Source organism: Adiantum capillus-veneris, chromosome 5 (genome assembly GCF_014529385.1).
Source record: "Adiantum capillus-veneris isolate H3 chromosome 5, ASM1452938v2, whole genome shotgun sequence".
Taxonomy (NCBI): Eukaryota; Viridiplantae; Streptophyta; class Polypodiopsida; order Polypodiales; family Pteridaceae; genus Adiantum; species Adiantum capillus-veneris.
In genome coordinates, this window is record NC_140935.1 from 63,035,508 (window position 1) to 63,062,921 (window position 27,414).

At 41.6% G+C, this 27,414-nt stretch overlaps 2 protein-coding genes across 3 annotated transcripts; both read right to left on the reverse strand.

The window, feature by feature from the left end:
- Window positions 1–1,437: 1,437 nt before the first annotated feature.
- On the reverse strand, window positions 1,438–3,603 carry LOC147457420 (uncharacterized). Of its 2 annotated transcripts, none has more exons than XM_086513582.1 (3): window positions 2,975–3,603; window positions 1,951–2,738; window positions 1,438–1,847 (listed from the first exon to the last, which is right to left on the reverse strand). In XM_086513582.1, exons 2-3 carry the CDS (start codon window positions 2,584–2,586, stop codon window positions 1,683–1,685), a joined length of 801 nt encoding a protein of 266 aa, XP_086369708.1. In that variant the 5' UTR covers window positions 2,587–2,738; window positions 2,975–3,603; the 3' UTR covers window positions 1,438–1,682. The 2 variants fall into 2 exon arrangements, with proteins under 2 accessions (XP_086369708.1, XP_086369709.1); XM_086513583.1 differs by having other exon boundaries at window positions 1,438–1,841; window positions 2,975–3,594.
- Window positions 3,604–19,183: 15,580 nt separating this feature from the next.
- LOC147457421 (uncharacterized) lies at window positions 19,184–21,302 on the reverse strand. Its single transcript, XM_086512296.1, has 2 exons — window positions 20,976–21,302; window positions 19,184–19,658 (listed from the first exon to the last, which is right to left on the reverse strand). The coding sequence occupies exons 1-2, from the start codon at window positions 21,251–21,253 to the stop codon at window positions 19,454–19,456; spliced, it is 483 nt and encodes a 160-aa protein (XP_086368422.1). The 5' UTR covers window positions 21,254–21,302; the 3' UTR covers window positions 19,184–19,453.
- Between the last annotated feature and the right edge of the window lie 6,112 nt (window positions 21,303–27,414).

The following is a 27,414-nucleotide window of genomic DNA, read 5'->3' on the forward strand; positions in this document are numbered from 1 at the left end:
GGATACTAAAATCGTCACGTTACCGACGTAGAAACCAGAGAATAAGCCAATACTTATCGCACGGACACTATATTCCCCGCGTAATCGATATGATATCCCCGTGGTAAGCGTTGTTCCGTAGAATAGCTTACACACATTGTGTGGTAAAGAAGCTTATGATTAACGTACAATACGACAAAAGATATGATACCACGCACACACCCCTTGGTATTTGTGGTCAAGTACTCCATTGCTATCGCGCACTGCGACACAAAGCACGTCCCCACACAACCCTCTCTCTCCTCTCGACGTATCTACAAAGGCGGTCCTCTCTCTCTCTCTCTCTCTCTCTCTCTCTCTCTCTCAAAGAGTGGCTCAAGCAATAACACCCAACAAGCTCAATCGACACTCTATATATTAAGTTGCGGACCCGTCGGGCTTTAGGGTTTCCCCAATGGACCTGCAAGGAAAACTATTTTGCCCAACACACCCGCAAGGAAAATGTATGTAAAAACTAAACAAGCTATTTGTGGGTTTCTAGGTTGTTCTCAACCGGCTTATTTGTGATCATATTAAGTGTGATTATGTAAATATGTTGATAAGACTATGATCACACGAAATATTAAGTAATTACATAAATATTAAATCCCTTCCTACATTGTTGGACTCACACATATTGTCTGGGACCCAAAAACTAGGGACACCCTCTGGTAAAAATGCCACCTTAGCCTAGAGTACTACTTGGCATAAATGTGCCCATGTAGCCCTCAAAAGATGATACATGGCTGAAAACCAAACAATAGAGAGAAACCATGTGAAACCCTAAGAGCAAGGGTCTTGCCTCAAATGGCACTCCCAATACATGACTCGTGCTGCCAAGAAAAGTGCATCTTTCTCAAATATCACCAAGCATAGTCACAAAACAACCCTAGCTATCTAATATGCTCCTATAGACAAGAGATGAAACTCTAGCAAACTTCACCTCACCAATAGTTTCCAAGGTGAAATAAGACTATGGGGCCACTCCCCAAGGTATGTGACTCAAGTACGGATCACATGATACAAGGGGCCAGTAAAAGCAAAGAGTTCAACAAGCAATCTTACACCATGATTCACTGATAAACATGAAAAACTATGTACTTCCTCTTCTAAACAGAAGAGTTCTACAACATGAACACCCCCATACATCACTCAAGAAAAACCATGTCCCTCAAATTGTAGACAAGTCATGAAATCTAAGCCTATGTGACTTACACTTATTGGTCTCGATGTAAGCATCTTGTTAAAGACATGAAGATGCACAAAGGCATCTTCATGTCGCAAGCGAGCATGGCTGCCCAAAAATAAAGCTCTGCCTAATGTTTTGAGTACAATCCTTGCTAACATGGCAAGCATATTCAACAGAAAGTTGGAAATATTCCACAAACGTTGCACCATAAATAACAGTATGACTTCATGTGAACGTAAAAGCCATCTATTAAAAAGCTTCAAACTCTGGCATTCCTTTTGAGCTCAGATGGTTTCATCTAAGCAAGCCACCTTCCTTGTGCAAAATTGAATAGAACCCATGGTGTACACAAGTCACAAGACTTGAGAGGGTACTGAATGGCAAAGGTGCAAGTTTTCAATAGAGTCCTTTTGGATGCGTTTGGCTTGTTTCAAAGGCTACATGCTTCCTTCGCATGTCTTTGCAAACAAGTGAATTAATAATGCTCCACAAGCTCAACAGTTGTTTTGAAAAGTAAAACAGATACTTTCCCCATGGTGAAATAAAGAAAACCACCGATAAAATGGGTCACATATGACCCAAAGCTTTTGCCAACAATGCAATGCCAGGCAGGTCCATAAACTGTGTCGAATTCCTGCTCCTCCACCCACCACAACCACACTCACAAGATCAGAAAAGACCCAAGTATACTACATCGCAAACAGTAGGCTGTAGAATGGTAAGAGCACAAGCTAGTAACTTACCTTTTTTAGCGTGTGCGCCATTTGCTTGCTCATGAGCTTTTCTGTGGTCGTCAAACACTGCCTGGCACATTGAAATGCATGCTCTTGCATCATCCCTGCCATGTCAGCTTTCTTGATCCGGACTTCAAGAGCTGCGGCTATGGCAGCAATGTCCACATCTAATGCAGCTGATGGCTTCAAGCTGACATACGTATCAAATTTTTGAGAGGGTTTTATTTCTGTTGGAACTAAGCCTGATACAATTATAGCCCTACCTCCCCATTTGTGAGTCCCTTTGGAGGTAGGATCTTGTTTCGATATACTCGTGTCCCTTTCCAAGTCTTTGCGGTCCATATTGATAAATCTCCCAGAAATGCATTCTTTCTCGAGTCGATTCTCTGAAGGTGAAGTTATGAACTCCTCTACTCTCACTTGTACTTTAGAGAGCGAGGGGCCGGAGTCCAGGCTTTGCCAGCTGATAGTTTGTTGCCCTATCAATGTCATGGCTATCTTTTGCTTCTCCCTCTGCAGGGCACGGCGATTTTGCTCCTGCTTCGCTTTGGCTTCATACTTCTGTATCCTTGCAGCAAAATGGCTTCTCCTTGCAGCATTCAGTAACATGGCAGCCCTTGACTGGCCCGACTCCGTCAAGGTCATTTCGCTTGAACTCACAGCCTGCTCTTGCCTGATGCTAAAGTTATATCTTTCTCTGCGCTATTGCCAGGGCTCTGCCTCGGCTTTGCCATCCAGATTCAACATAGTCTTTAATGTTTGTTTGTATGCTGAGTGCACCCGAGGCGTGAAAGAACCTGCAAATGCCTCTCTCTCTCTCTCTCTCTCTCTCTCTCTCTCTCTCTCTCTCTCTCTCTCTCTCTGTGTGTGGGACACCTACGCATCCATGCAGCTTTGTTTGTGCACAACATCCCGAAACAGAAAAGTGCAGAGATGCTTACCTGCATTTGCTTGTTTGATGGAGCTCCAACACACAGAATGCAAAGCAAACAATCAAGAGGAAAAGATACGAACAGGAGGGGTAGAACTGAACCTGTTAAAGATTTGCGCAAGCTACATCTGCCGCCACGATCACCAGAGTCCCCGCTTTGCAGTTTCCTCAGAGCCAAGAAAGCAAGCTAACTTGTGAATGGTGCAAAGACGAAGATTGCTTAGGGCAGGGTAGAAGGACAAGGCCCATGCATATGAGAGAGAGAGCGTGCCCTAGGAAAGAAGCTGCGCTCATGCACACAAGAAAACCCATGATTTTGAATCGCAGGTTAGAGGTACTGAAAGAAAGCAGGGGTGGGCGATCTCCCAAAAGTCCGTCCTTGGGGGAGCCACAAAAGACGACCCAATTTGTTTACTCTGCAGTTCTCGAAGTGGGCGATGCTCTCTCTCTCTCTCTCTCTCTCTCTCTCTCTCTCTCTTTCTCTCTCTCTCTCTCTGTGCGCGCGCGCGCAAGCTTACAAACTACGCACACGTAGCGATCTGCATTCAGAGCGTAAGGACGCTCCGACGCAGGGGCCCTGCGCAAAGAGCTCTAGCACGAGGCTAGCCTATGATGCAGGCTGCACTCTCTCTGTCTACATCCATAGCTTTGTCAGTATATTCCCATGATCGCAATACTCAGGTGTCCTGCCTTTGTCGAGCTTGTCGTCGTCTTGCAACGTGGCCTGGCACGCAAGCGGGATCCAACTTTATGTATCCATAATCCACGGGTTAGAACCGTTTCCCATCGGCAACCAAGCAACCATCAAATCGTCGTAATTTTCTGCCACCACAAATGCTGCAAACTTGATGCATCTAACTCTTTACCCCTTGCCCCATTCACAAGTTAGCTTGCGAATTACATGTGTTCATGGAATTGTTTATGGACATATCCCTTCATGTATCTAACTCTTTACCCCTTCCATGGGTGATCAGATGTAATTTTGCTTCTCTCTTATTAATTCAAAGCACGTATTTGGTATTTTAAAAAAAATGCAACAAACTCACTTAGCCTTTGTGACCACACAGGAGGATTATGACACATGAGAGAAATACCTCATCGAAGTCCCTGAAGTGTTAGGTGGGATGCACTCCATAGATCATGGCCACACAAAGCTTGGAGGGAATCCTCGTAGGATCTAACAAGTAGGACTCCTCTTGCATCCGACGATGGTGATTATGCCTATGGCAACAAGAATAGGCAAGTTAAAAACAAAGCCATGAACATATGTCTAATCTAAGTTTATAATTGTGGCCTATAGTTTGTAGTTTTTCTACATCTTTCAACCCTTGATTCACTCCTTTGATGTAGCCTTCTTAGTGAAGATGCAATGCTTAATTTTGACATTTTTTGTAGTGTGCTTTATTTGCAATTAGTATGTGACCCGCACGTTGCTGCAACTAGAAAATGCATGGTCTATTCTTATACCTGCAAAGGTGGAAAATTATATAAATTATATTTTTCTACATGTACACACTCTCTTGTGTTTCACAAAAATGATTCACAACATCTCTCTATGGAAGTGGTAGCAAATATTCCTTTGATATTAAGCTTGGTTGATTCTCACATGCTATGTAGGATTTTCTAGCCCTTATTCAATGGATCTATGAGTGTTTTATAGCTATTGAAGAGAGAGAGAGAGAGAGAGAGAGAGAGAGAGAGAGAGAGAGATTTATTATCCTCCTCCTCCTCCTCCTTGATTCTCTTTAATTGGATAGTTCTCTACGTTGCTTGTAGTTGTTTAATTATTAATATTTATATTCTCTTCCTCCTCCTTCTCTCTGATTAATTGGATAGTTCTCTAGGTTGCTTGCAGTTGTTTAATTTTCTCTCTCTCTCTCTCTCTCTCTCTCTCTCTCTCTCTCTCCCCCCCCCCCCCGGTGCCCATAAATACCAAGTTCCTTCATATTTTGTAGGTTTTCTTACCTTCTAATTTAAAATTTAGAGGTGACATTTCGAAGTTTGTAGGTGACATTTTAGTTTTTTCTCTAGATTTTCTCCCAAGGCATGAAGTCTCAACGTTTATCGTGTTCGTCATACAATAGAAGTTCCTTCTTGTTAAGTGGCATGCTACACACACACACACACACACACACACACACACACACGCCTTGGATTTGTTTTCCTATGGAAACTAAGGCTTAATGTGAGTGGTTTTAATATCATAAGGGTGATATTTGTCTGCCAGATAGGAAGTACCACAAATCACTTTTACACACTTCCATTAGACCACTATGCTGACATGCAACCTTGCATGACGGGTATTGACGCAAGACTATATCAAAGAAGGTGACCCTACCACTTCTCCCACGTCGCCCCTTACTCCCACCACCCCAATCTGCGTGAGAAAACCACTCCCGCCTACTTTTTCAAAAATGGAAACTCTACAGATCTATATGAAGGTTACAGTGTGGGATGTTGAGAGCTTAAGTTTGCAAGACTTTGTGATTAGGCCATACTTCCCTAACCAATTCAATATGGAGCTCCCCAATCAGGTATGGGCTTTCATCATAGGATTACTTCCCCATTAAATTTCTTGCCTTGAGCTATGGTGGACATCGATAACAAGTGTCCATTAATGACACTTGCCTACCACTTGTAACTCCTTTTTTGTTGTTGGTTGTGATGGTGGCAGGTAACATTTGAAGGACTTACCGTATCTCACATGCAAGTGGTGTAATGGGAGTGTGTTTTTTCTTCCTTGATTGTACATTGCCCAAGTTACATGATAAATATACAATTGTTGGACTTTTTTATCTATAGATGATTGGCTGTTTTATGCTCTGATGGTTGAATTCCTCCTACACACACTAATGGTCTTGGCAGCCTCCCAAGCTGACCAAGATCCTTTGTTAAATTTATGAGCTTACATAACCTTTAATTCTCTTATTACAGGATGTTCCTAACTCTTGGCATGAGGATCTTATAAGGCCGGGCTATTCTGAGCAATTACCGGTTGTTGCATCCTTCATACAAGGCCTTCTTCTCTGTATCAGAGACCCTCTTTTCCATACTACTATCATTGAGCATGATTTGGCATGTCACAATTCTCGTGCAGGTTTTAAGAGTATGCTTCTCTCTACTCTGGACGTACCAGCCTGGCTTTGCATCTATGCGTTAGCCAAGGAAAACCTGTCACTAGCTATTGACAAAATCAAAGAAATCATTGCCATTATCCCCAACATCACTAATGAGGATACCAGAGAAAGGAGGGAATGGTGGGAAGGATCGCCTTCTATCATGAGAAGATTTATGGAGATGCATGGGAAGAAGCTTAGGAATGACCCTCTAGTGAGACAAAAGAAGAAGGGCATGCTGCAGGGTGCCCCCATGTTCACTCTATCACCACCCTCTAACCCCATGAGCAACCTAATACCTGACGAATTGGATGAGGAGGAACAAGCAGCAGTCAAGGAGGAATTTTTTGATACAGCGGCAGCTTTGGAAAGAGCTTCAAAACGTATGGAAGCATACACTGACCCTTTCATTCCACATAGACGATTGGAACCAAAGTTACATGGTACTCATCAGAAAGTTTGGGGTTTTGGCAATTATGCCCTACTTGCTCCCATCAATGAGAAATTCCTACTTACCCTTCTCAATGATAAGGACAAAGAGGCAGCAAGAATTGGCCTGCAACAAATCCTCATGACAAATTCTTCAAATATCATTGAACCCTATCTTATTGGATGCCCCTTCACCATGGCACAATTGGAGACACAGAGATGCCCCATCAATCTCAGGTGTGTCTTAGGAGTTAAAGGTGTTATATCCCTAACCGGGAGGGACCCTAGCTATACTACATAGCTATGGAACATTCACCGCCCCTTCATCAAATGTGGGTGTGATTTTAATGGTGAAGGGGACCAATGCAGAGACGGCAACGTTCTTTGGTTTGATCATGCTCTATGGCTAATAATGTTTAAAGTTGCTTCATTTTTTCCAGCTGACTCCTTGAAGAAATCCACCCTCAAATTCCTAAAATGCGTATCTACTAAAGGACAAGAAGGAATCAAAGAACTTCTCATTCACCATATGTACAGAGAAAGACTCAAAGTCTACATCAAGCAAGCTGCCTTATTCCAACAAACCCCTCTTGATGCTCCAAATAATGAAATGGAGGCATTCCTTCAGAAATTTGTGATGCCTACCCAAGAGTCTAGCTCTGACTCTAGGCATGGCAAGAGAGGGCGAGTTTACCAAGGCCGAGGTAGACCGAGGAAGGGTCAAAACCCGAGATACTTGACTCAACCACCTACTACCCCCCCTTGGAACCCAGTCTTCTCTCCCTCTGAATCCTCTGCCAGTTATTCTACTATTAGCCCCCCTGTGGTACAAGCTACCAGACCATACCCTACTACCCCTTGCTTTACCCCTACCCCTGCTGCTACTTCTTGTGCTCGCTCTGCTCTCACCCCAGGATGTGCCCCTAGTGTTGAGAATCTGATGTATTTCTAATGATTGCAGGATGTTATCAAGGATGAAGTTGGTAGATTTTGTATGGTATCAAATCAACCAGCCAAGTACAGAAATGCCTTTATGGATGTAAGGTCTATCCATGCCTTGTTTTGTATGGAGTAGATATTCCAACTAATGAGCTTTGGGACAAACTTTGTTTTGTCTGGTCCTTTATGGACCCCATTAAACTACAGATATGCAATGCTAAGGAAGTTTTTTCTACTACTGAACTTCACCCATGTCAGTGTAATGATGTTACACCCAGTTATTTGAGCAGTCTAAAGCATGTACTATTTTTTGATCTCAAGTACATTGAAGATCAGAATATGAGAAACATTCTCATGAAAGGGCTTAATCATATTCCCTCCCAACTGTTGTGCAAATATATTGCCATAAATGAACTATGGATGTGTCTCTCTAACATAATTAAAAGTGGCATCAAAAACCTATTTTAGGCATACTGTGAAACTACACTGCCATCCAAACACTCTACAAAAATGATTGCCTCTATGGATCGACATATTGATGCCCTCAAAAGCAAGTATCTCATTACATGCTTAGACAAAGCTACCAATAACCCTGTATTCATATGCCCAACCTTCATGACTCAAGAAGCCAAGAAGAGGCTAGCAGAATCTGATTTTCTGCCCATTCATATGTCACAAACTGACATTTTGCAAGCAATTGGTGATTTCCTCACCAAGTATCAGTTAAAAAACCTCTCTCCTTTACCCTACCTAACGGCTATTTATAAAGCCCATAAAAACGCCTTTACGTGGATCACATGTGGGTCTAATTGTTGTTTTTCAGAGGTTTCTTTGCTCTTAGCATGTATTCTCAAAACATGTGTCCCTTGCCTAAAAATTAGGGCACACTCACTCAACCAAAAAGCCTTATTATATTGCAATATCAAGCTACAATCTTGGTGGGTTGTGTATTCACTATATGAGGTTATCCTAAATCTACCAAGAAAAGTAGACTCTGTATTTTCAGCTAATGTCAAAAAGTGCTATGAGAACATTCCCCATCAAGGCAACATCGGAATCATTACCATTATGAGCTCCCTCATTAGCCATGTCTTTGATTAGTGTGGACCTTTCATCTCATTTAAGAATTTCCCAAGTAAATGTACAAGTGGAAGCTGGTCGCAACAACCTTACAAAAATCAATTATCCTTTAACAAAAGACAAGTCCTAGAACTAAACTCCTGGTTGATTAACAATATGTACATCCAATGTAATGGGAAGGTCTACAGGCAGATCAATGAAATCCCCATGGGACTAGCATGCTCTCCCATTTGGTGTAACCTTTATCTACATGCATTGGAGTACAATTACATTAACTCAGTATTAAAAGATCCTTTGCATCGGCATCACCTTCTCCATCTAAAAACTCCCTTCAGTTCTTTGATGATATTCTTTGGGTTAACAATGAGAAACCCAAGTATTTTCACTATCACCAACCCCATTTATCCTCCCTCCCTATCCATAGATGACAGCAATACCATTTTTTTCGAAGGCAAAGGTATCATCACAACTTTTCTTAGCATGAAGCTTGAAGTACATCATGGGGAACTGCATAGATCCAGGATAGACAAAAGTATGGTGGTACCTGCCCATGTTCTAAAGTTTATCCACAGAGGTAGCAATAGACCATCTAACTCGTCTCACAAAGTCATATTATCGCAAATCAAACCCATCATCTTTTGTAACCACTCTATAGAACAAGCCTGCTCTAATATAAAAACCCTTGTACAAGCCTTTTGTCTGAATGGCTTTGAGAGAATTAGATTATGGAGAATCATCTACCAATACTTAGAATCCACAGAAAATCTGCAATCATGTACAGACTTCAAAAAAGTCAACTTATGCCTCAAAGGGTGTGCACTAGGTCCCTAATGGGGGCCTAGTGCCCCCATTAGTGGACCCTCCTACAAAAAATTGGACCTAGTGTAAAGAGGAGGTTTTTTCTACACACCTTGGATTTGTTTTCCTATGGAAACTAAGGCTTAATGTGAGTGGTTTTAATATCATAAGGGTGATATTTGTATGCCAGATAGGAAGTACCACAAATCACTTTTACACACTTACACTAGACCACTACGCTGACATGCAGCCTTGCATGACGGGTATTGAAGCAAGACTATATCAAAGAAGGTGACCCTACCAGCTCTCCCACGTCACCCCTTACTCCCACCACCCCACTCTGCGTGAAAAAAACCACTCCTGCCTACTTTTTCAAAAATGGAAACTCTACAGATCTATATGAAGGTTGCAGTGTGGGATGTTGAGAGCTTAAGTTTGCAAGACTTTGTGATTGGGCCATACTTCCCTAACCAATTCAATATGGAGCTCCCCAATCAGGTCTGAGCTTTCATCATAGGATTACATCCCCATTAAATTTCTTGCTTTAAGCTATGGCGGACATCGATAACAAGTGTCCTTCATTAATGACACCTGCCTACCACTTGTAACTCCTTTTTTGTTGTTGGCTGTGATGGTGGCAGGTAACATTTGAAGGACTTACCGTATCTCACATGCAAGTGGTGTAATGGGAGTGTGTTTTTTCTTCCTTGATTGTACACTGCCAAGTTACATGATAAATATACAATTGCTAGACTTTTGTATCTATAGATGATTGGCTGTTTTATGCTCTGATGGTTGAATTCCTCCTACACACACACACACAGATTTTTTGAGAAAAAAGAGAGCTACGGAGGTCCTGCTAGCTCCATGATGAAGGAGAATTTAACCTTAAATAACTTCTTCAAGGAGTTGTTGCTCACATCTTTGGTCAACATGGAAAACGATCATGCCTATGTGTACCACATCTGAGAGATGTAGTTGGCCATGGTTGTGCAGAAGATGTGTAGTGCCATCGCCACCCAATGAGCCATCTTGTGAGGAGTACCATCACCACTTGGTTGCACTCACATGTAGTTGGTATGCTTAAGATGGATAATTTCAAGCCTTTAGAAGAGGTGAAAAGAAGCATAGCTCATGTTTCCTCATTGGATAACTTATACATCAGATTTGACATTCTCAAGTCCATGGGACTGGTCCCTAACTTGATGTAGGAAGAGATGAAGAATGGTTTACAAACATTGAAGCATGCTGCTGGGCTGCTAGCCTTCAAAGGATCATCTCCGTACCCATCCCACATTCACGCAAACCAACAGCTCAAGAAACCATTAATGTGTTAGACACCATGCAAGGTCTAGATGAGGGAGAATCTCCCTCTTCACCATTATCATTAGATGTTGGATCAATAACACCTTCAACAAATAATGTGTAAGGCATTGCGACACCTTTCTCTCCCTACTAAAAGTCTCAAAGCTTTCATCTCTTGTAACATTGATATTGTGTGTCCCAGTGCTAGAAAAAGGGCTTGGTTTAGTAGTTGACCAAAACATTTTGAAACTGGAAGGTTTTTTTAAAGAGCCCCTCAATAGCCATTTTAGTTTGCTCATGTCAAATACTTGCATGATGCCCCATGCCTTTGAGATATAAGGATACACAATTGTACCCGGATATGTGCCCTCACCTTGCCTCATGTGAAAACTATTCAGAGCCTCCTTACCCCTCACCCTTCTCCTTCCAGACTTATGCAACATCCTAAACTACAAACATTAATACCATCAAGAGCTTGTTATGCATGTTTCAATACATGATCACACTTAATGTACATGTTGAGCAAAGCATTTTCAACCATAATTTGTTTTTTGGGCTTCTCCAAGAACCATTGATAGGAATCTTATAATGAATTCTTTCATTTATGTTAACTTCTTAAATGCTGGCATTGGATAAGCTGCAAGCCAATGTTGACATGATTTAAGGGGAGGCATACAATCATCATCATTCACCCAAACTGAAAAATTCAAATATTAAAACCTTCAAATATAGTAAATTTGTCTCTAAAATTTATCATATGTAGGTTTTTGAAATTTCTTTTTTTTGTGGGATTCTCCAATAGCCCTTGATGGCAAGCTCCAATTTTTTTTTAAACCTTCAAATTTCAAAGGCAAATCTCCAAATTTTATAAGCAAATTTTAGGAAAATCATGTAAAGACCTTCATATATACTTTTCTCATATATATGTTTTCGAAGTTTTTGAAAAAGAGCACTATGTATACGAGTGCTCAAAAAAAGGCTAGGTTTAGTACAATCCCACATACAAATTTTAAATTCTAGATCCGAAGGTGAGAAAACTCATGAAGTCTCTATGGAAACTTAGTGTAAAAACACTCAAATATACTAAATCTCGAGATTAAAGTTCTTATATGTAGGTTTTCTAAGTTTTTGGAAAAAGCACTTGTATCCAAGTGCTCGAAAAAAACCTAGGTTTGGTGTAATCCCTCCGACTAATTTTGAGATTTACCTCTAAATTCTAATTTGAAGGTGAGAATGCCAATGAAGTTCATAGGGGGAAACCTAGGTCTAGTGTAATCCCACCCACAGATTTTAAGATTTACCTTAAAATTCTAATTTGAAGTTGAGAACACCTACAAAGTTCAGAGAAATTTAACGAAAAAACCTTGAAACATAGTCAACGGTTTACTCCACCTTTCGTCATTGCAATTGCTCGCCACCCGCCCTCGATTTTCTTCATGTCATGGATTCATTAGCTTGGGCTTACTCGCCTTTGTGCTTCATTGGCTATTGGACCAACTGCTCTCTCTCTCTCTCTCTCTCTCTCTCTCTCTCTCTCTCTCTCTCACACACACACACACACACACACACACACACACACACACTCACAGAGAGGCTGCGGATAGTTATGATCTCTCTCTCTCTCTCTCTCTCTCTCTCTCTCTCTCTCTCTCTCTCTCTCTCTCAAGTTTAACTCTCCTCGTCAGCTAGATCTTTAAGGTCTCTTGGGATAGTTCCTACGACATTAAAATTCTCTTCTTCTCGGGTGTGAGTGTGCGCGCGCTAATAAGAAGAGGAAAATGGTATAACCTTTTATCACCCAAGTGTGGTAGATTGGTTATGCCATTTCCCTCTAAAATAACAAGTCTTAAGTTCAACTCTTCTCGTCGGATAGATATTTAAGGTCTCTTGGGATAGTTTCCTTCGACGTTAAAATTGTCTTCTTCTCGTCTGTGTGTGTGTGTGTGTGTGTGTGTGTGTGTGTGCGCGTGCGCGTGCTAATAAGAAGATCAAAATGGTATAACCTTTCTATCACCCAAGTGTGGTAGATTGGTTATGCCATTTCCCTCTTAAATAACAGGTCTTAAGTTCAACTCTCCTCGTCGGATAGATCTTTAGGGCCTCTTGGGATAGTTTCCTACAATGTTAAAATTCTCTCATTCTCTCTCTCTCTCTCTCTCTCTCTCTCTCTCTCTCTCTCTCTCTCTCGGGTGCATGCACGTGATTGCTCAACTAGATTGGACTCTCTCTCACACACACCACCAATGCCAGTCGCACTGTAGGTTGAGATTCGAGTCTCATGCACACACATAGCCAGTGCCCAATCACGTTTCCTCTTCTTCTTCTTCTTCTTCTTCTTCTCTCTCTCTCTCTCTCTCTCTCTCTCTCTCTCTCACACACACACACACACACACACACGCACACACACACACACACACACACACGAACGCACCACATACACATTGCATGGACGTGAACGCATGTACGAGCAATTGTTGCAGGTCGAGATTGAACCGAGACCTTTAAGCGTCGAGGTCATCGAGCTGTAGTTATTTCATGGAGTTCCAAATGTGGACGTGTGTGCAAGCTGCAATGGATGACACGTGGAGGGCCTCTCCTTGCTTGGAAACTTTAAGCTCCTTTATATATGTATAGATTTACTTTAAAATTATTTCGATCAAGAATTTTTTTTTGGCACTCTCTTTGAAACCACACACACACACACACACACACACACACACACACACACACACATGTCCTTCCATTTTGGGGTCGTTCGAGATCAATGTTCGATTAAAATTGGGCTTTAGTGTATTGATTGAAAAATTCTAGCTAGATTCCAAGTTCGTCTTGAAGTAAACCAGCAAAATTGTGTTGGTGTACATACAAACAATTTCTTAACCTCTAAGACTTTATGGCCATTGGCTTTCCGGAGGAAAACTTGAACCACCCTTCAATTGGCTTTCAAAAGGAAAAGTAAAGTCTTGGGAATGTAGAGTCAAACCTTTTTTCTTTACTTTGAAAGGTTAAAAATTGAAGGTTGAAAAGGTTCACAGATTCCAAGATTTCAAACTTCAGAGAAATTAGACATTTTGTAAGGTTTTCTTTGATATGAAAGAACCAGACATTTTGTAAGGTTTTCTTTGAAGTGAAACAATGAGTGACACGTGGAGGGTCTCTCCTTCCTTGAAATTTAAGCTACATTATATATAGTATAGATGCTCTCACCAAATAAGGTTGAGATGCATATAATGTCTTAGGGCCTAGCAAGAGACCAAATTTGGCAAAATAGACTGCACCAATTGTTCAAAAGGGGTGTTTTACCTTAAGTTCACACTGAGACTAAAGTTTTGACCAACACTTAGTACCACATCATTTTTTGATTCCCATAGTTGTTTATCTGGTTCCAAAGTGTTGATGGGAATAGGCGTTTGTTGTTTTTTGAAAGCAGCTCTCCTCTTGAGTACTCAAAGTCGAACTTCCTCTTGAGCTTTGTCCACAACGTGCTGTCGTTTAATCTTTCTCTGATTTGCTGCATGCATTTTTTCTAGCAAATCATTGGTTAGTGGCAAATGGTACTTCTTTAAGCAGCATCCACTAATCTAGTTAGCCATTGGTTCACCATCTCTAGTGGACAACTTAATTGCTCCACTTGGAGATACATCTTCATTGACAAACGATCCATTTTCCTTTTCCTTGGATTTGAGAATGTGTTGCTTAAGGGAATAAACTAAAAGCAGGTCTCATTTTTTGAAGATTTTTGTGACTAGATGTGAATCAAAAAATTGTTTCTGCTTTCGTTTTTGTGCATAGATGTGAGCTACAGCTATTAGCCTTTGTTGATCAAGCTTTTCTAAATCTTCAAGCCTCTTTGGCAATTGATGTCCGGTCCTGTTGAGACATTTTGTGAATCATCGTCATTTTCTGACTTTCACTCGTAAAGAGTGGAGACTCGGAGTGGTTGTGGGGGCTAGGAGAGGCATGTGTGGTAATGGTTTATGCATAAATTTGTGAGAGAGTGAAGTCAAATCTTTATATAGATAAAAGTGGTACTTGTCTGGCAGTTGGCTTGGACCCTAACACATCCTGCACAACATTTATTGAATGTGCATTGGAAGAAGCATCTATAATGACTACATTTTCCTCTTTCTTTAGTGCTTCTTTAGCCTTAAGCTTAGGGAGTCCTTGATGAGATGATCATTTGCCTTGTAAAAATTACATTTTTTTATTTTTTTTCATTTATCAATGGACTTCTCATACCCATTGTTGTTTGAAGAAGCAAAATCTATGGGGGCAGGCCTGCTATGAGTAGAAGCATTGGAAGTGGCAACAATGGCATCTTCTTTTGCTATGCATCCACAAATGCATGTTCAATACCATGCTACTTAGCTCTATTTGTTTTATTGGGCCACTTGCAACAATACAGAGACAAGACCATTAAATATTCAAACACATCGCTACCATAATATAGTAACAAGGAATAATGTGTGCGCACACTAAAATTATTCCAAATTAGTAAGACAGTTGATGGTTGTTATCTAGAAATAGAAAATGGAAGATCTAATAACAAGAAATTATACTCTAATGTGATAGGAAGCCTCCTTCATAAGGGGGTTTATGTGACTTATAAAGTGTGTACGAGTCTCTTTTTATTTTTTTAATGGGCTTTAGCCAACCCAAAATCCAACTCTAAATCCATCATTTTTGGAGCAATTTTGCAACCCTTGGCTAAATCTATGGATAATTACCAACAAAATACTATTGTGCATGCATCTTTGCACTAGTGTATCCATGTATGACCAACCGTAGTAGTTTGGCAATCCAATGGCCTCTTAACCGGCTAATGAAAGCAACCAATGCAATTAGGGTGGGAATCTACAACACACATGGTGCTCTTAATTAGCATCAATATACCATCACCAAAAGCTACAAGCTTATGGGAGAGACTTACCCTCTCTACACACTCAATTGTAAGCTACAATCTAACAATTTTATTGACGCTAGCCCCAAATAGTTACATGTTTTGGTGCCCCCACAATAGAGGAGAAACTCCTTTTAAAAGAGCGATTTGATTGACAAGTTGGAGTCCGCCCGCCTAGGAATCAGCTCAAGGCCAAGAAATAGGGATTTGATTGCCAAGTTGGAGTATGCCTAGGAATCAGCTCTTAAAATATTGATTACATAGCCAGGCTCACATATGCCTAGAAATTAAAAAAAAATCACTTGCAAAAGTACTTGGAAGCATGTGATAAAGTATTTGAGGTATGTGGACCTAGTGATGAAAAGACGTAGAGTTTTCTCTTGATCTCGGCTTGTCGATATATACACTTTGAACTTATACATGTGTTTCAAAGTATGTTTTGGACAACTCTGTTTGACACATTTTCTACTCATACAAAAATAGGATATTTTAACAAGGTACATGCACATGGGAAAGAAGAGTATGTAGATGAGTAGACCTATATATAGGGTAAGGAAGAGAACTAGATTGGCATTGAATGTATAAGAGATTATGTTTTGAACATTGTAAAGTTAAATTTCAAATTTGAAGGGGCTTATTTGGATAAGCCTTTGGTAGATCATGCCTTGTAGAGATTTGGAAGGGGTTGTGGTGAACAAGAAGTAAAGTGTGAGAATGAAGCATGTGTCAAAGATGGTGTCATAGGAGAGGTTGATGCTTATCATGCACATTTAAATGTTTATGTCCTTCTCTGGTTTCCTTTATGGTGAAAGTGTTGGTTTGATACTTTAGAAGATGATCAAGAGTGCAATGGTATGCATGAAACCGAGGTCGGTGAAGACTACATGTGGCTTGTTTGATGATAGCCCTAGGAAGGCATGTTGTGAAAGCATATGCTACGATAGAAGCTCATGATGTAAACTCCTTAGACTCTCCTCTTGAGCATAATAATTCTAGCTTGAATGATCTTCATGGTATCGAAGATTATCATGAAATAAATATTCGGATAGATGTACACTTTATTACCATGTGTGGGTTGTTTGATGAGGTGCCTTAAGATGCCAATCAAGCAATAGATGGTTCTAGCTTCTGTCAAGCAATAGATCAGGATGCTTCTAAGTTTATTGTGGATCTTGAAGCTATGCATAATGCTATGGTGGTTGATAATGATCTATCCACTTATGGCTTGTTTGATGAGTATGTTGTTTTAACAAGTACCCATCATACGATAGAGAGCCTTGTGATGTTTCTATGAACGGGATCAAAGAAAATAAGCCCGTTGAAAAATCCGATCACATGGATGGGCATATGCCTTATGTGCTTGATTTTGAGAGGATTACAATTTTGGAAGATGATATGTATCCTATGGGATGAGAGACAATGTTGCTATGTGAGTTCACATGCGCATTTGGAAAGGGATGTTATGAGATATGCATCATCTTGCAATTGGTACGATTGAAATCAAAATGATTTAGTGGATGTTTTCAAAATAGAAATTTGGAGCGACTTATGCAATGATAAGTCTTATAATGTTCATGCTATGTGAGTAATCAATTGCTTTAAGCACCAGTTTTTTCAAGGATATAAAAATGATGGTGTTTGGTCTCAAGGACAATTGCTTCAAGAAAATTTGTTTCCAGGAGAGAAAAATGATGTTGTTTGGCCTTTTTCTTATGACAAGGATTTTGATGATAGTTTGCAAGAGTGTATGAATGAAATGATACATGCAATGGAGGCATTTAAACATGTGGAAGTTGGATTTAAAGGACTCCATTGTTATGTGTTTGAGAGAGGTAAGGAATGGATTCCTCATGTGGCAAGCTATTGGTTTACTTCAGTAGAATGGCTTTGTGCATTAAGCATGGACGATAATTGCCATTTGGAAGTGGCTGATAAGATAAGAGTACATTGTTTTTGCATGCTTCTTGTCTTCATGGATGCGTGTGTGGGTGGTAAGACAAACATCAATACGGAATTGAAGTATGTAGATGAAACACTTTAAAATATTCCGCGCTTGCTTGGTATGTGACGAGTTTTTGGAAGTGATGTGGGCCACCGTAAGAGTTTGAGAAATTATCTTTTATGAATTTTTGTGTGCACATGTATAAATCATACTTGTACAATGTTTGCAGAGATGATGTATGCAAGGTGTCTCTAAGCATGAGTGATAGCTACACCACATATATAGTTTTGCTAATTTTGTAAGTGTGTGCACTCAAAAAATCAACAAGGGGCTTTCAAAATGTGTGAAATTAATCATTTTTTTGGTCGTGTGAGTAAAGTTGAGGTTTCCTCTATGGAGGAGGAAGCTTGTGTTGCAAGTCGGTGGGTGGTTGGGTGTTAGTTAGTAGAGGTGCCCATGCGTGTTAGTGTGAAGGTCCTCTAGCTTGTGTTCGGTGTGTCTCTCCACGAGGACGATGAGCATGAGCATGGGCATGGGCCTTTACACATTTGACCCTCTTCATGTTGTTTTGTGATGAAATCTACATGAAGAGGAGCTCCCCGTATGAACGCTTGCGACTCCAGTTTGTTAGTATAAGCGCTTGCCAATGTTCCTTCCTAGTTTCCAAGATGTATTGGTGAAGTGCAATGGCTGGGTACTAACAGAGTTCCTTTGCCTTACAATAGTTATCTCATGTGATCATCTTGCACATATTTGATGACCATTCAAGAATGATCGAAGTAGACAACTACTTGGGCAATACCTTAAGATTCTTCCTAATATCAGATTGGTATCAGATTGCCCACTCTTTCATTGCAGGCATATGCTTGTGGAGCTCTTGCTCCTCCATATTAATGCTTTGCAACTAGTATACATTGATCTCCCTACTGGCTTGGTTTGACCCCTTTGAACACATTGTGGGCAATCGAGTCTTCACAGACAACTACAGACATATAAGCTTCTCTCCCATGCGTAGTCGTTGTCCTTCATGCCCCACTACGACATCAATGTGGCACATGCAACCCCCCATAGTGTGCCACCCCCCATGTCGCATCAAGGTTCACCAAAGTATTTTCTCTAGTCAAAGAGGGCACTCTAAAACTCTCCCTACTCTGATGTCCCAATTTGAAGGATTTGCCTAACATTACCTTTTTAACACATCAAATTTGCTGCAATAATACTCTATATTTTCCTTAAACACACATAGAGAAAAAGCATGTTTGTAAACGAGTGCTCCATGAGTAACGACGTGTGCTGATGGCTTAGTGCTTGTGATCCATCACACAAGTATGCAAGGTCTTGAGACCAAAATGATTTGCTTCTTTGGGTAATTGTACACAAATGCCTTTACAATGTATCCATAGTAAATCCCTTAACAACATATCCATAGCTGCCCAAGCTAGCGCAAAGGGTATCGGCTATTTGAAGCTTGCACGTGTTCACCCCGAGTTAATATTCACCACAATGTGAAATAATACACCTTCGAAAATCCAGGATGGATGTTTATTATATCAGATATAATGATAAAGCTTAGCACCTTGCCTTACCTTTGCTAGACATATCTTTCAAAAGAACTGAAACAAATAAACAAGGTGAAGCCTCACACAGGCTTTTTAAAAGAAATTCTAAAGGAAGCCAAAAAGTTAATGTAGGGACCAATTCATTAACTAAACAAAGGAATCTTAAAAAACTGTACACCTTTCTCCCTTCTCCTCTAGGGCAAGTTTTAAGATGCCAGAAATGGTAAACAGTAAACAAATAAAGATTTACAATGGCAACCTTTTTCATATAGTACAAATTGTCAGATACCTCAATACAATGCGACACAAAGAGGGGTATATATAGCTTTGCGTGTGTAAAGATTAGTATGACGACCTTAATCATGCGACAGAAAATTCTCAATGGCAACCTGATTTATATTATACATGTACCACAATACAATGCGACATGAATAGGGATATAGCATTGCATCTGTAAAGATTGGTATGACGACCTAAATCGGACAACAAGAGCTGCGTAGGATGTAACCTGCCCTAAGAGAAATTATAGTGTTTATCAACAGTTTCAGACACCTCCCATGCACAGCTCATACCCTTCGGAAACACAACCAAATCACCTGCACCGATCTCCACATACTCGGATGAGCCTTCCCCATACACTTTCACCTTACCTTTAAGAAGGTAACACGTCTCTTTATCAGAGTAAGTCCAAGGAAACTTGCTAGGAGGGCAGCCCCATCTACACAATGCGAAAACACACAGAGAACAATCGTAAGAGAGGAGAGGATCAAAAACCATAGCAAAAAACCTCTTGATGCAAGACACAAATTGAATATCAATGTAAAGCCTGGGAATAAAACATAAACACTGCAGCTTCTGTGAAACTCCCAAGCCCCGCGCGCCCAAAATAACTAGAGTGGAATGACCCAATTCACATAATGTTTGCCCACTGTGGCCAGCCGGCCACACCCAACTCATAACCTTAATTAACCATTCTTTTCTTATCACACAATAGAAAGCAACAAGGAGCTGCAGATCATGGTCTTGCTGCAAGAGCTCCACCCCACTCTCGCTCCTGCTTTTTGTGCATGCACACTGCATCCTTCACACAATGATAATATTTTCATTGCCATCGTGTCAGTTCATTTTCTCCACAAGTTGAAACTTCATCGAGCTACTCACCCCACCTCAAAGGCCCCAGTGATAGTACCGATGATAGAGCACCAAGAATGTTGCATGCATTACACATGGGTAGATGAAACAATGGTACAAGCACAAACACAAACACACAGCAGTATGCTGGAAGTTTCCAAACAATGATTTGAAAGACACTCTCACACATGGCACTAACACAATGATGGGTCAGAGGTCACCGTCAGACTGTCTCTAATGTGCACACTGTATAAAATGAGCTCTATGTGTGCCATGCATTGAGTGTGTTATGTATGTACCTATCTAGGTACATATTCTAAGAATGTAAAGAAGATGTGTCGATGGATGATTAGAGGCATAAATGCATGTGCCATGCATCAATGAATTATGTAAGTGTGCAGGTGTGCATACGTTGGTGTATGCATTATCTGTGTCCCTATATCCAAATATCATTAGAATGGCTCTCAGAATCATGGGGCTTGCTCATGCTTAGCAGACCCCCCCCAAACGGGCTTACTAATTGCAGCATTGAGGCCATCTGCATGTAGGCTGCAGCCCCCTAGACCTGGATGTACACCTCAAGTGGAGACATGTGGGACCTCTCCAAAATTCACTGGAAAGAACCTCACCGCTTCCACCACATCCATCCCCCCTTCCTGGTTGTCAAGGTTGACGGACACAAAAAATCAGAGGCAGACCAAAACAAGGAGCTGACAGCACGTGTGCCTCCCTCTTCTACTGTTTGTTGACTGGGAGGTGTGTGGCTGCAACCACCGTTAACAGGCCCTCAACTTCTCGACTGCCCTCTTTTTTCAGCACAGCTATGAGATGCTGCTCTTGGGGCTGCAATTGTAGCAAAGACCGTTTCGCTGCCTGCAAGTATGAAGAGGAAGTGATGACTTACTTGGGCCAAGACCGCACTCCAAGCTCGGAAAGGCGGGACTCGGGAGGACTGCGCTCCACTCGAACGCCCAGTTTCTCTACGACGGTGCTCTCGCTCGCCATGGCTCGGGTTACAAAGCAGCAGGTTGAGGAGGATACGGGCTTTGAGATAGACAAGGCGCACTCGCGGAATGCAGAGGGAAGACGCAGGCGACTGCTCCTCAAAATGGACTCCCAGCTCTGTGTGGTTGCCTGATGAGTCGAAACGATGGGTCCTTTTGCCTGCAACGTTGCTGCCATTGTCTGCCTTGGAGGACGCTTCACATACGCTCACAAATGTGCCCAAAGAATTGCTCATAAACTAGGCCTGCTACAATCTCAAAGGGGATAAACGGCCAGCATTGGAGGAGAGAAAAAGCTGGCCCGCAGATTCGAACTCATGATCCCAAAACTTAACACCATGCTTTGTCATCACACTAGCTAGCCCTCACCACTATATCACACGGGCATGCTCAAATGGGATCAATGGTTGAGGAGGAAAACGCGGGGCACATCAATCATGGACCGTCAGATCCGACGTGCCCCCGAATTTACTAATCAGCCCACATTTACAATATGACATACTCGAATCACCTGTATTTCACCGTACGCATGAGGGCGTAGTGGTTAGTGCACATGGCTCGTGGTGCGGAGGTCGGGGGTTCAAGACATTGGATTGACCCGAATTGACAAGCTTTCCCAAATTTACTTTTCTCTCCGAGTTTACGAAATGCCCCGAATTTACAAATGTGCATCTGACGGCCCAAATCACATTTGAGCTTGCCTGTGCGAGATAGTGTGGAGGCTAGCGCACCCCGGACAAAAACATTTACACATGTTATTGCAAATAGAAAGTGGCTGTCCGCCAACACAACTCATAAAGGATCACATGTCAATTGCAACAAACACAGGGCATGCTTAGTTCACAATGTAATTCATATGCGATTCACACAGCCCACCAAATGCCAATGCATGCACAATTTACTTCATGTTCACAACAATGATCAGACGATTGAGCTTTTTGCCACCTACCCTTGTTGTTGAGACCACATATCCCCTTTCATAGACTTCGTGTAATTTAGTCATGTGGGTGGCCCATCGTGGCCCTCATAACTATTTGTCACACCCTGCCATGTGTGATCAATGTTCCTACTTACAAAGCGCCACTAAGATTATATGTCCGCCATCCGATGACAGATTACATTCAAGGTGAATCTAAAGTGAACGAATCTAAAGCAAACTCCAAGTGAACCAAGTGCGATCTCAAAGTACATTGCTTGTGAACCCTAGGTAATTGCTATTATCCAAAACCACCATACATTTGCCCGATGTGATCATAGGTATTCTTGTGTAGTTTCCATATTCACTGTTCGTGAACCCTAGGTAATTGCTATGAATCTAAACCACCATACATTGTTTGTGAATCCTACGTAATTGCTATCAACCACCAAAATCACAATATATTTGCATTGTCCACCATAGTCATCAAGAAATGTGTGTGTGTGTGTGTGTGTGTGTGTGTGTGTGTGTGTGTGTGTGTGTGTGTGTGTGTGTGTGTGTAGTAGTAGGCTAACATAGCAACACATGATGTATTCGGCCATCTCTTCAGGTAATCCCGCAGAGAATTGTTGATTTTGCTCGACAAAGTCTATTTTTTGAAAGACAGTAGCCTTGAGATGTAAATCCCAAAACTTGTCTACATACTTGTTGATAGACTAATGAGAGAGAAGCTTCAAGCTGCGCCATTCGGTAAGCACTTTGTCCTTTGCATCACTTGCAAGGAACTCCTTCATGATGGAAACTCGTAGAGTTTTCCATGTCTTTGGGGCTTCACCATTGCCACAAAGGCTAGCCCACCATTGACGAGCTGATTTTTGGAAGTGCATAGCTACATGGCATAGCTTGGAGGACTCTGTGAAGCTCTCGTCTTCAAAATCCGTATCAAATTGCTGGATGAAGGCCAACACTTTGTCGGTAGCACCAAAGGTGCCATCATAGGTGAGAAAAGAGATACTCTTTCCTCCCTCTTTAAACTTCTTTAGCTTTTGTGACCTTCGCCATGCAGGGTATGATTTGCGATGTCCTCCCCTCCTATATTCTCTAGGAGAATAGCCATAGCTTTCATCGGAAGAGGAGGAAGGTGAAGAAGAAGGAGAAGAGGGTGACCTCCTTCTTCCTTTGTTTCCTCTTTTCCCTTTCGGAATGACGAGGAGAAGGACTGTTTGTTGATCTTTTCCTCTCAGGAGGAGTTGGCGATCGTATAGACCGCCGTCTTCGTTGAGCCACATCTTCAGAGGAACTTAAAGTTTCATTGCTTTCTTTCTCTTTGGATTCCTCCTCTCGTATGGGAGAGAGTCTTCTTTTGGGGGTCTCTTCAAGAGGCCTCCTAAGCTCTCTCTCCTCTTGGAGAGGAAGGGAAATCCCATAAGCGCGAAGTTCTTGAGTAACTTCGGCTTGCAAAGTAGGGTTGCCCATAGCTTGCTGCAACCTAGTAACGAGATAATTAACAAACATGGGAGCATCATCATTATCACCTTCATGTGCAAAATCAAAGCTATCAATGTTCATTCTACTCTCTTGGTTATTGTCAGCCATGTTAACAAAATTTATGTAGGTACTTAGTGTATGCTTTGGCAATTCAAAACCTTAATTGCCACTCCCCTTAGCCTTTGAAAATTGGCTCTTAAGTATCTACACCCACGGCTCGAAGTGGTTAATTATAGAGAGTAGTGGAGTAGGTCCAGCATAGGAGAGTTGCCGAGGGCTAGCTCCTTTTGGACTTCTTATGACTCAATAATGGTAAAGCTGTAGGCAAATCTAAAAAGACTCCACTATGAAGTCCAAAGCTCCTTAGGAGTGCACCATATCCACATAGTGGACTCAACAAAACCGATAATAGATCCTAGTTCCACTTACCCTAATATAATTAACAAAATCAACCATTATAGGCTACTTAAGGACCTCTCTTCGTAAGCAAAAAATGAGAAACCAAATGCTATGATACCAATGTAATGGAATTGACCTATTAACTTCAGAGTAGCAGAAATTAGAGAGAGTAATTTTGAGAAATTACTCTGTGAGCATAGCGGGTAAACATAATTGAAGTTAACTTGGCATGAACAATACTTTTGCAAGAGAGAGAATTTAGAGAACATGACAACAATTGAGGATCGGATTTATGTGGAGCCGGTCCCCCCTCCAATAGGTATTTGTATTATGATTTCTCCCATCAAGAGAGATTTGTTACAATACAATTTTTGTGTTCCTTATGACCTTGGTGATGCAATGAAGATGGAAAGCTTCATGTATGGTTGTGGTTCCAAGGTGAGGTATTCCCATAGTTTCCCAACAATTTTTAGTCACAATGCTAACTCCAGCGCCACCATCAAGGATTCCCTTCACATTTAATCCCTTGGTAGTGATTGGTATGGTTGCATTGGATTCATCTCCCTCAAAGTATTGTCCCAACTTGTTAATAGGTATTTCTACAATAGGGTTCTCATCTAAGTTGGGTTGTGGATCTAAGTGTTCCTCCTCTATTGGCATCTCCTTAACTCCATCCATCTGTGCAAATTGTGGTAGTCCGACCTTCAGTTCTCCATTGAGGAAAGATCAAAGAGCTAACAATAGCTCAGGGTCTCCATATAGTTTGGACATGATGGTGGTTCTAACCTCTAAAGCCATGAAATCCATCAATTTAGCAATATTTAACGACACCTTTTGGGCTTCAGTCCCTTGACATGGGGAATATGGGATCTCCATTTTTTTGATAGGGTCAGGTAGTCCCTCTGTAAACATTCTTTCCATCAAGAAGTGAGTATGTCCACTTTCCCATGACTTTAAGTCACTTTCTTCTTGGATGACACTAGGTATGGCTAGGGGTCTATGGACTTTTTGAGGTTGTTGTTGCATAGGGAACACTATATTTGTAATCTGGATTTGCCTAGGTGCTGGCTCTAGATCCCTTTGGGTATCTTCTACCAAACCCATTAATTGCTTGACTCGCTCGATCTCCTCTGTAGGGTTTGGGTAAGTTCCTATCTTTTTCTTGGATCCTGGCCATTATGGCTCATGATAATCTTTCTTGTTGGTTTCTTTCTTAGTGGTCATTTTGGTCTCCATGGTTTCTCCTGAATCAGAATCCTCTTCAGCATCGTTCATATATATGGGGTCGTCACCAGTCCCTATGTTGGTCTTTGAACTGGGGTCTGACTTCGCTGCTTTTTGCGATCTCTTCCTTTGTGTTTTCTTCTTATTCTGAGATTGGGCAATTGATGTCGTGTCTCTTTCTTCAAGAATATAATTTTGTTTTTGGAGCATCGGTCGTGTGAGTACGTTTACTGGTACCACAAGTGTACTTTGTGATGGCTCCTCGGTAATCTTAATCAAGTTTAATGGTGTGATCTTCGACGCATTTGGATTATTCGGACATTGGGCAATCAAATGATCTATGCCACATCGATTACACATGAGTATCGCCATTGTAGATGTGCTCGCTTGATTGGTTTGCATTAGTGTGGCGTTCTTTTGTAGCCTAATAGAACACTCTGCCACACGATGTGGACCTCTACACTTGTAGCATTGAAGAGGTGGCCTCTTGGCAGTGTAATTGATATTTTGGCCTCTTGCAGCAAGAGCAGCTACTTGATAAACAGGTTTGACTTGTCCTCAATAGTCCTCCATGTAGTATTGTGTACTTTCTTCAAGCGCATCAATCCCATAGGCAATATTAGGTTTTATATCTTTCTCAAAGCCTTCCAAACAAGCAATAGATGACTCACAACCCACTTGATTCACAGAAGTGATTCTCGGATGTGGTGGTTGTGGTCCTAGCACTGGAGGTGGTAAGGCTGTTGTTTGAACAACATTTTGGGCCCTAGGGACCATGTGTTGTGACGTTTGTTCAAGAGGTGGGGCCGGCATCAATGCAGGCACTCGAGGTGTGTTTGTTCATACTAAGGTTGGTCTATTGGCCATCGTGCACTTAAATACTATGCAATCCTTAGCTTGATGACCATACCTCCCACAACAGGCATTGCAATTCCCATTGAATTTCACTCTAAAAGTAGGGCATTCACTGGTACTATGCGGACCATAGCATACTGAGCACCAATGTTGCTCCCTTCTTGGATACAGATGATTGTTTTGCGGACAATTGTCTCTAAGACTCTCTTGAATGGCCTTGGTGAGATCTGCTAAAGTCATCTCAGATATCTTTGGCTCCTTATATTAGCAATAGACTTTAGGGTCATTGGCTGATGTCCCGATGCTTGCGAGCTAATAAATTTAGGCTCAACAGACACTCTTTCTCCTTGAATCATTAAATTATCCTCCGATTGTATCGCATTGGTGGTGACCGCTTCCCAAGTGGTGATATCTCTAATGACTAGGCCATTGTAGATATCCTCATGTCGTAATCCCCTAATGATCTATCAAGAAATTGATTATTATTGAAGCACTCATTTGAATTAAAACAAGAATTCAAATGCTTTAGGTGACTAATAAAGTCTCTCACCGACTCTCCTTCCTCTCATTGGGCTTTTTGGAGCTGAGAGGCTACACCCGAAAGCATTCCCTCTCGTATGTATTCTTTCTAGAACACTCTCCTAAGAGTAGGGTAAATTGTTTTTTCTTCCGCCCTTAGGGTTCTATACCAATCCCCAACCTTTCCACTTAAGGTTAGGCTTAAAGCATTGCTCTTATGCAGGTCATTGTGTTCTCCTAGAGAATCGCATATTTGTTCAAACACTTTGAAATGCTTTCTCACATCCCCGTCTCCACTAAATTTTTGTGTGAGCTTGGCTATTTGTACTGCCTTACTTCTAGGTTCTCTATCAGGCGTGTTACGCATATTCTCAGCAATAGATCAACCGATAGCTTGAGAAAATGTTTCCAGTTCACCTAAGTGAGTAGGCACCGTGGGTGAAGGTTCTCCAGAGACTACATGTGGAGTAGGTATTGGCATTGGGCTTGGCGCATAGGAAGCCCTTGGGTTACACGTATGGTACCGTGTTGTGCCATGTGGCGGCCCAAAGTTCATATGTGTGGCCCTAGGTATAGCAGACATCGGATGTGACATGCTAATGCTAGCCGGTATGGTCCCATGGAAATAAGAGCTTGGGTGTTGTGGTTGTGGAGCATAGGTTGTTGAAAAAATGGGAGGGGTAGTGACTACATGAGTAGGAGGACCTATAGGTGTATACAATTGTTGCACACTTGTAGGTACTGTTGCAGGCATTGAGCTACCATGTAGCGGTGCTTTACTAACAAATGAGGTCCATGGCGTGTTTCTTGGCATGCCCATCATTGGGGTAGGCATGGTAGGATTCTGTCCCCAACTTGTGCCTCTTTACCCCCTTGGTCTACTTCTCCTCATCCTAACCCTTTGTCTTCTCCACCATAATCTCCCCCTCTTTGCTCCT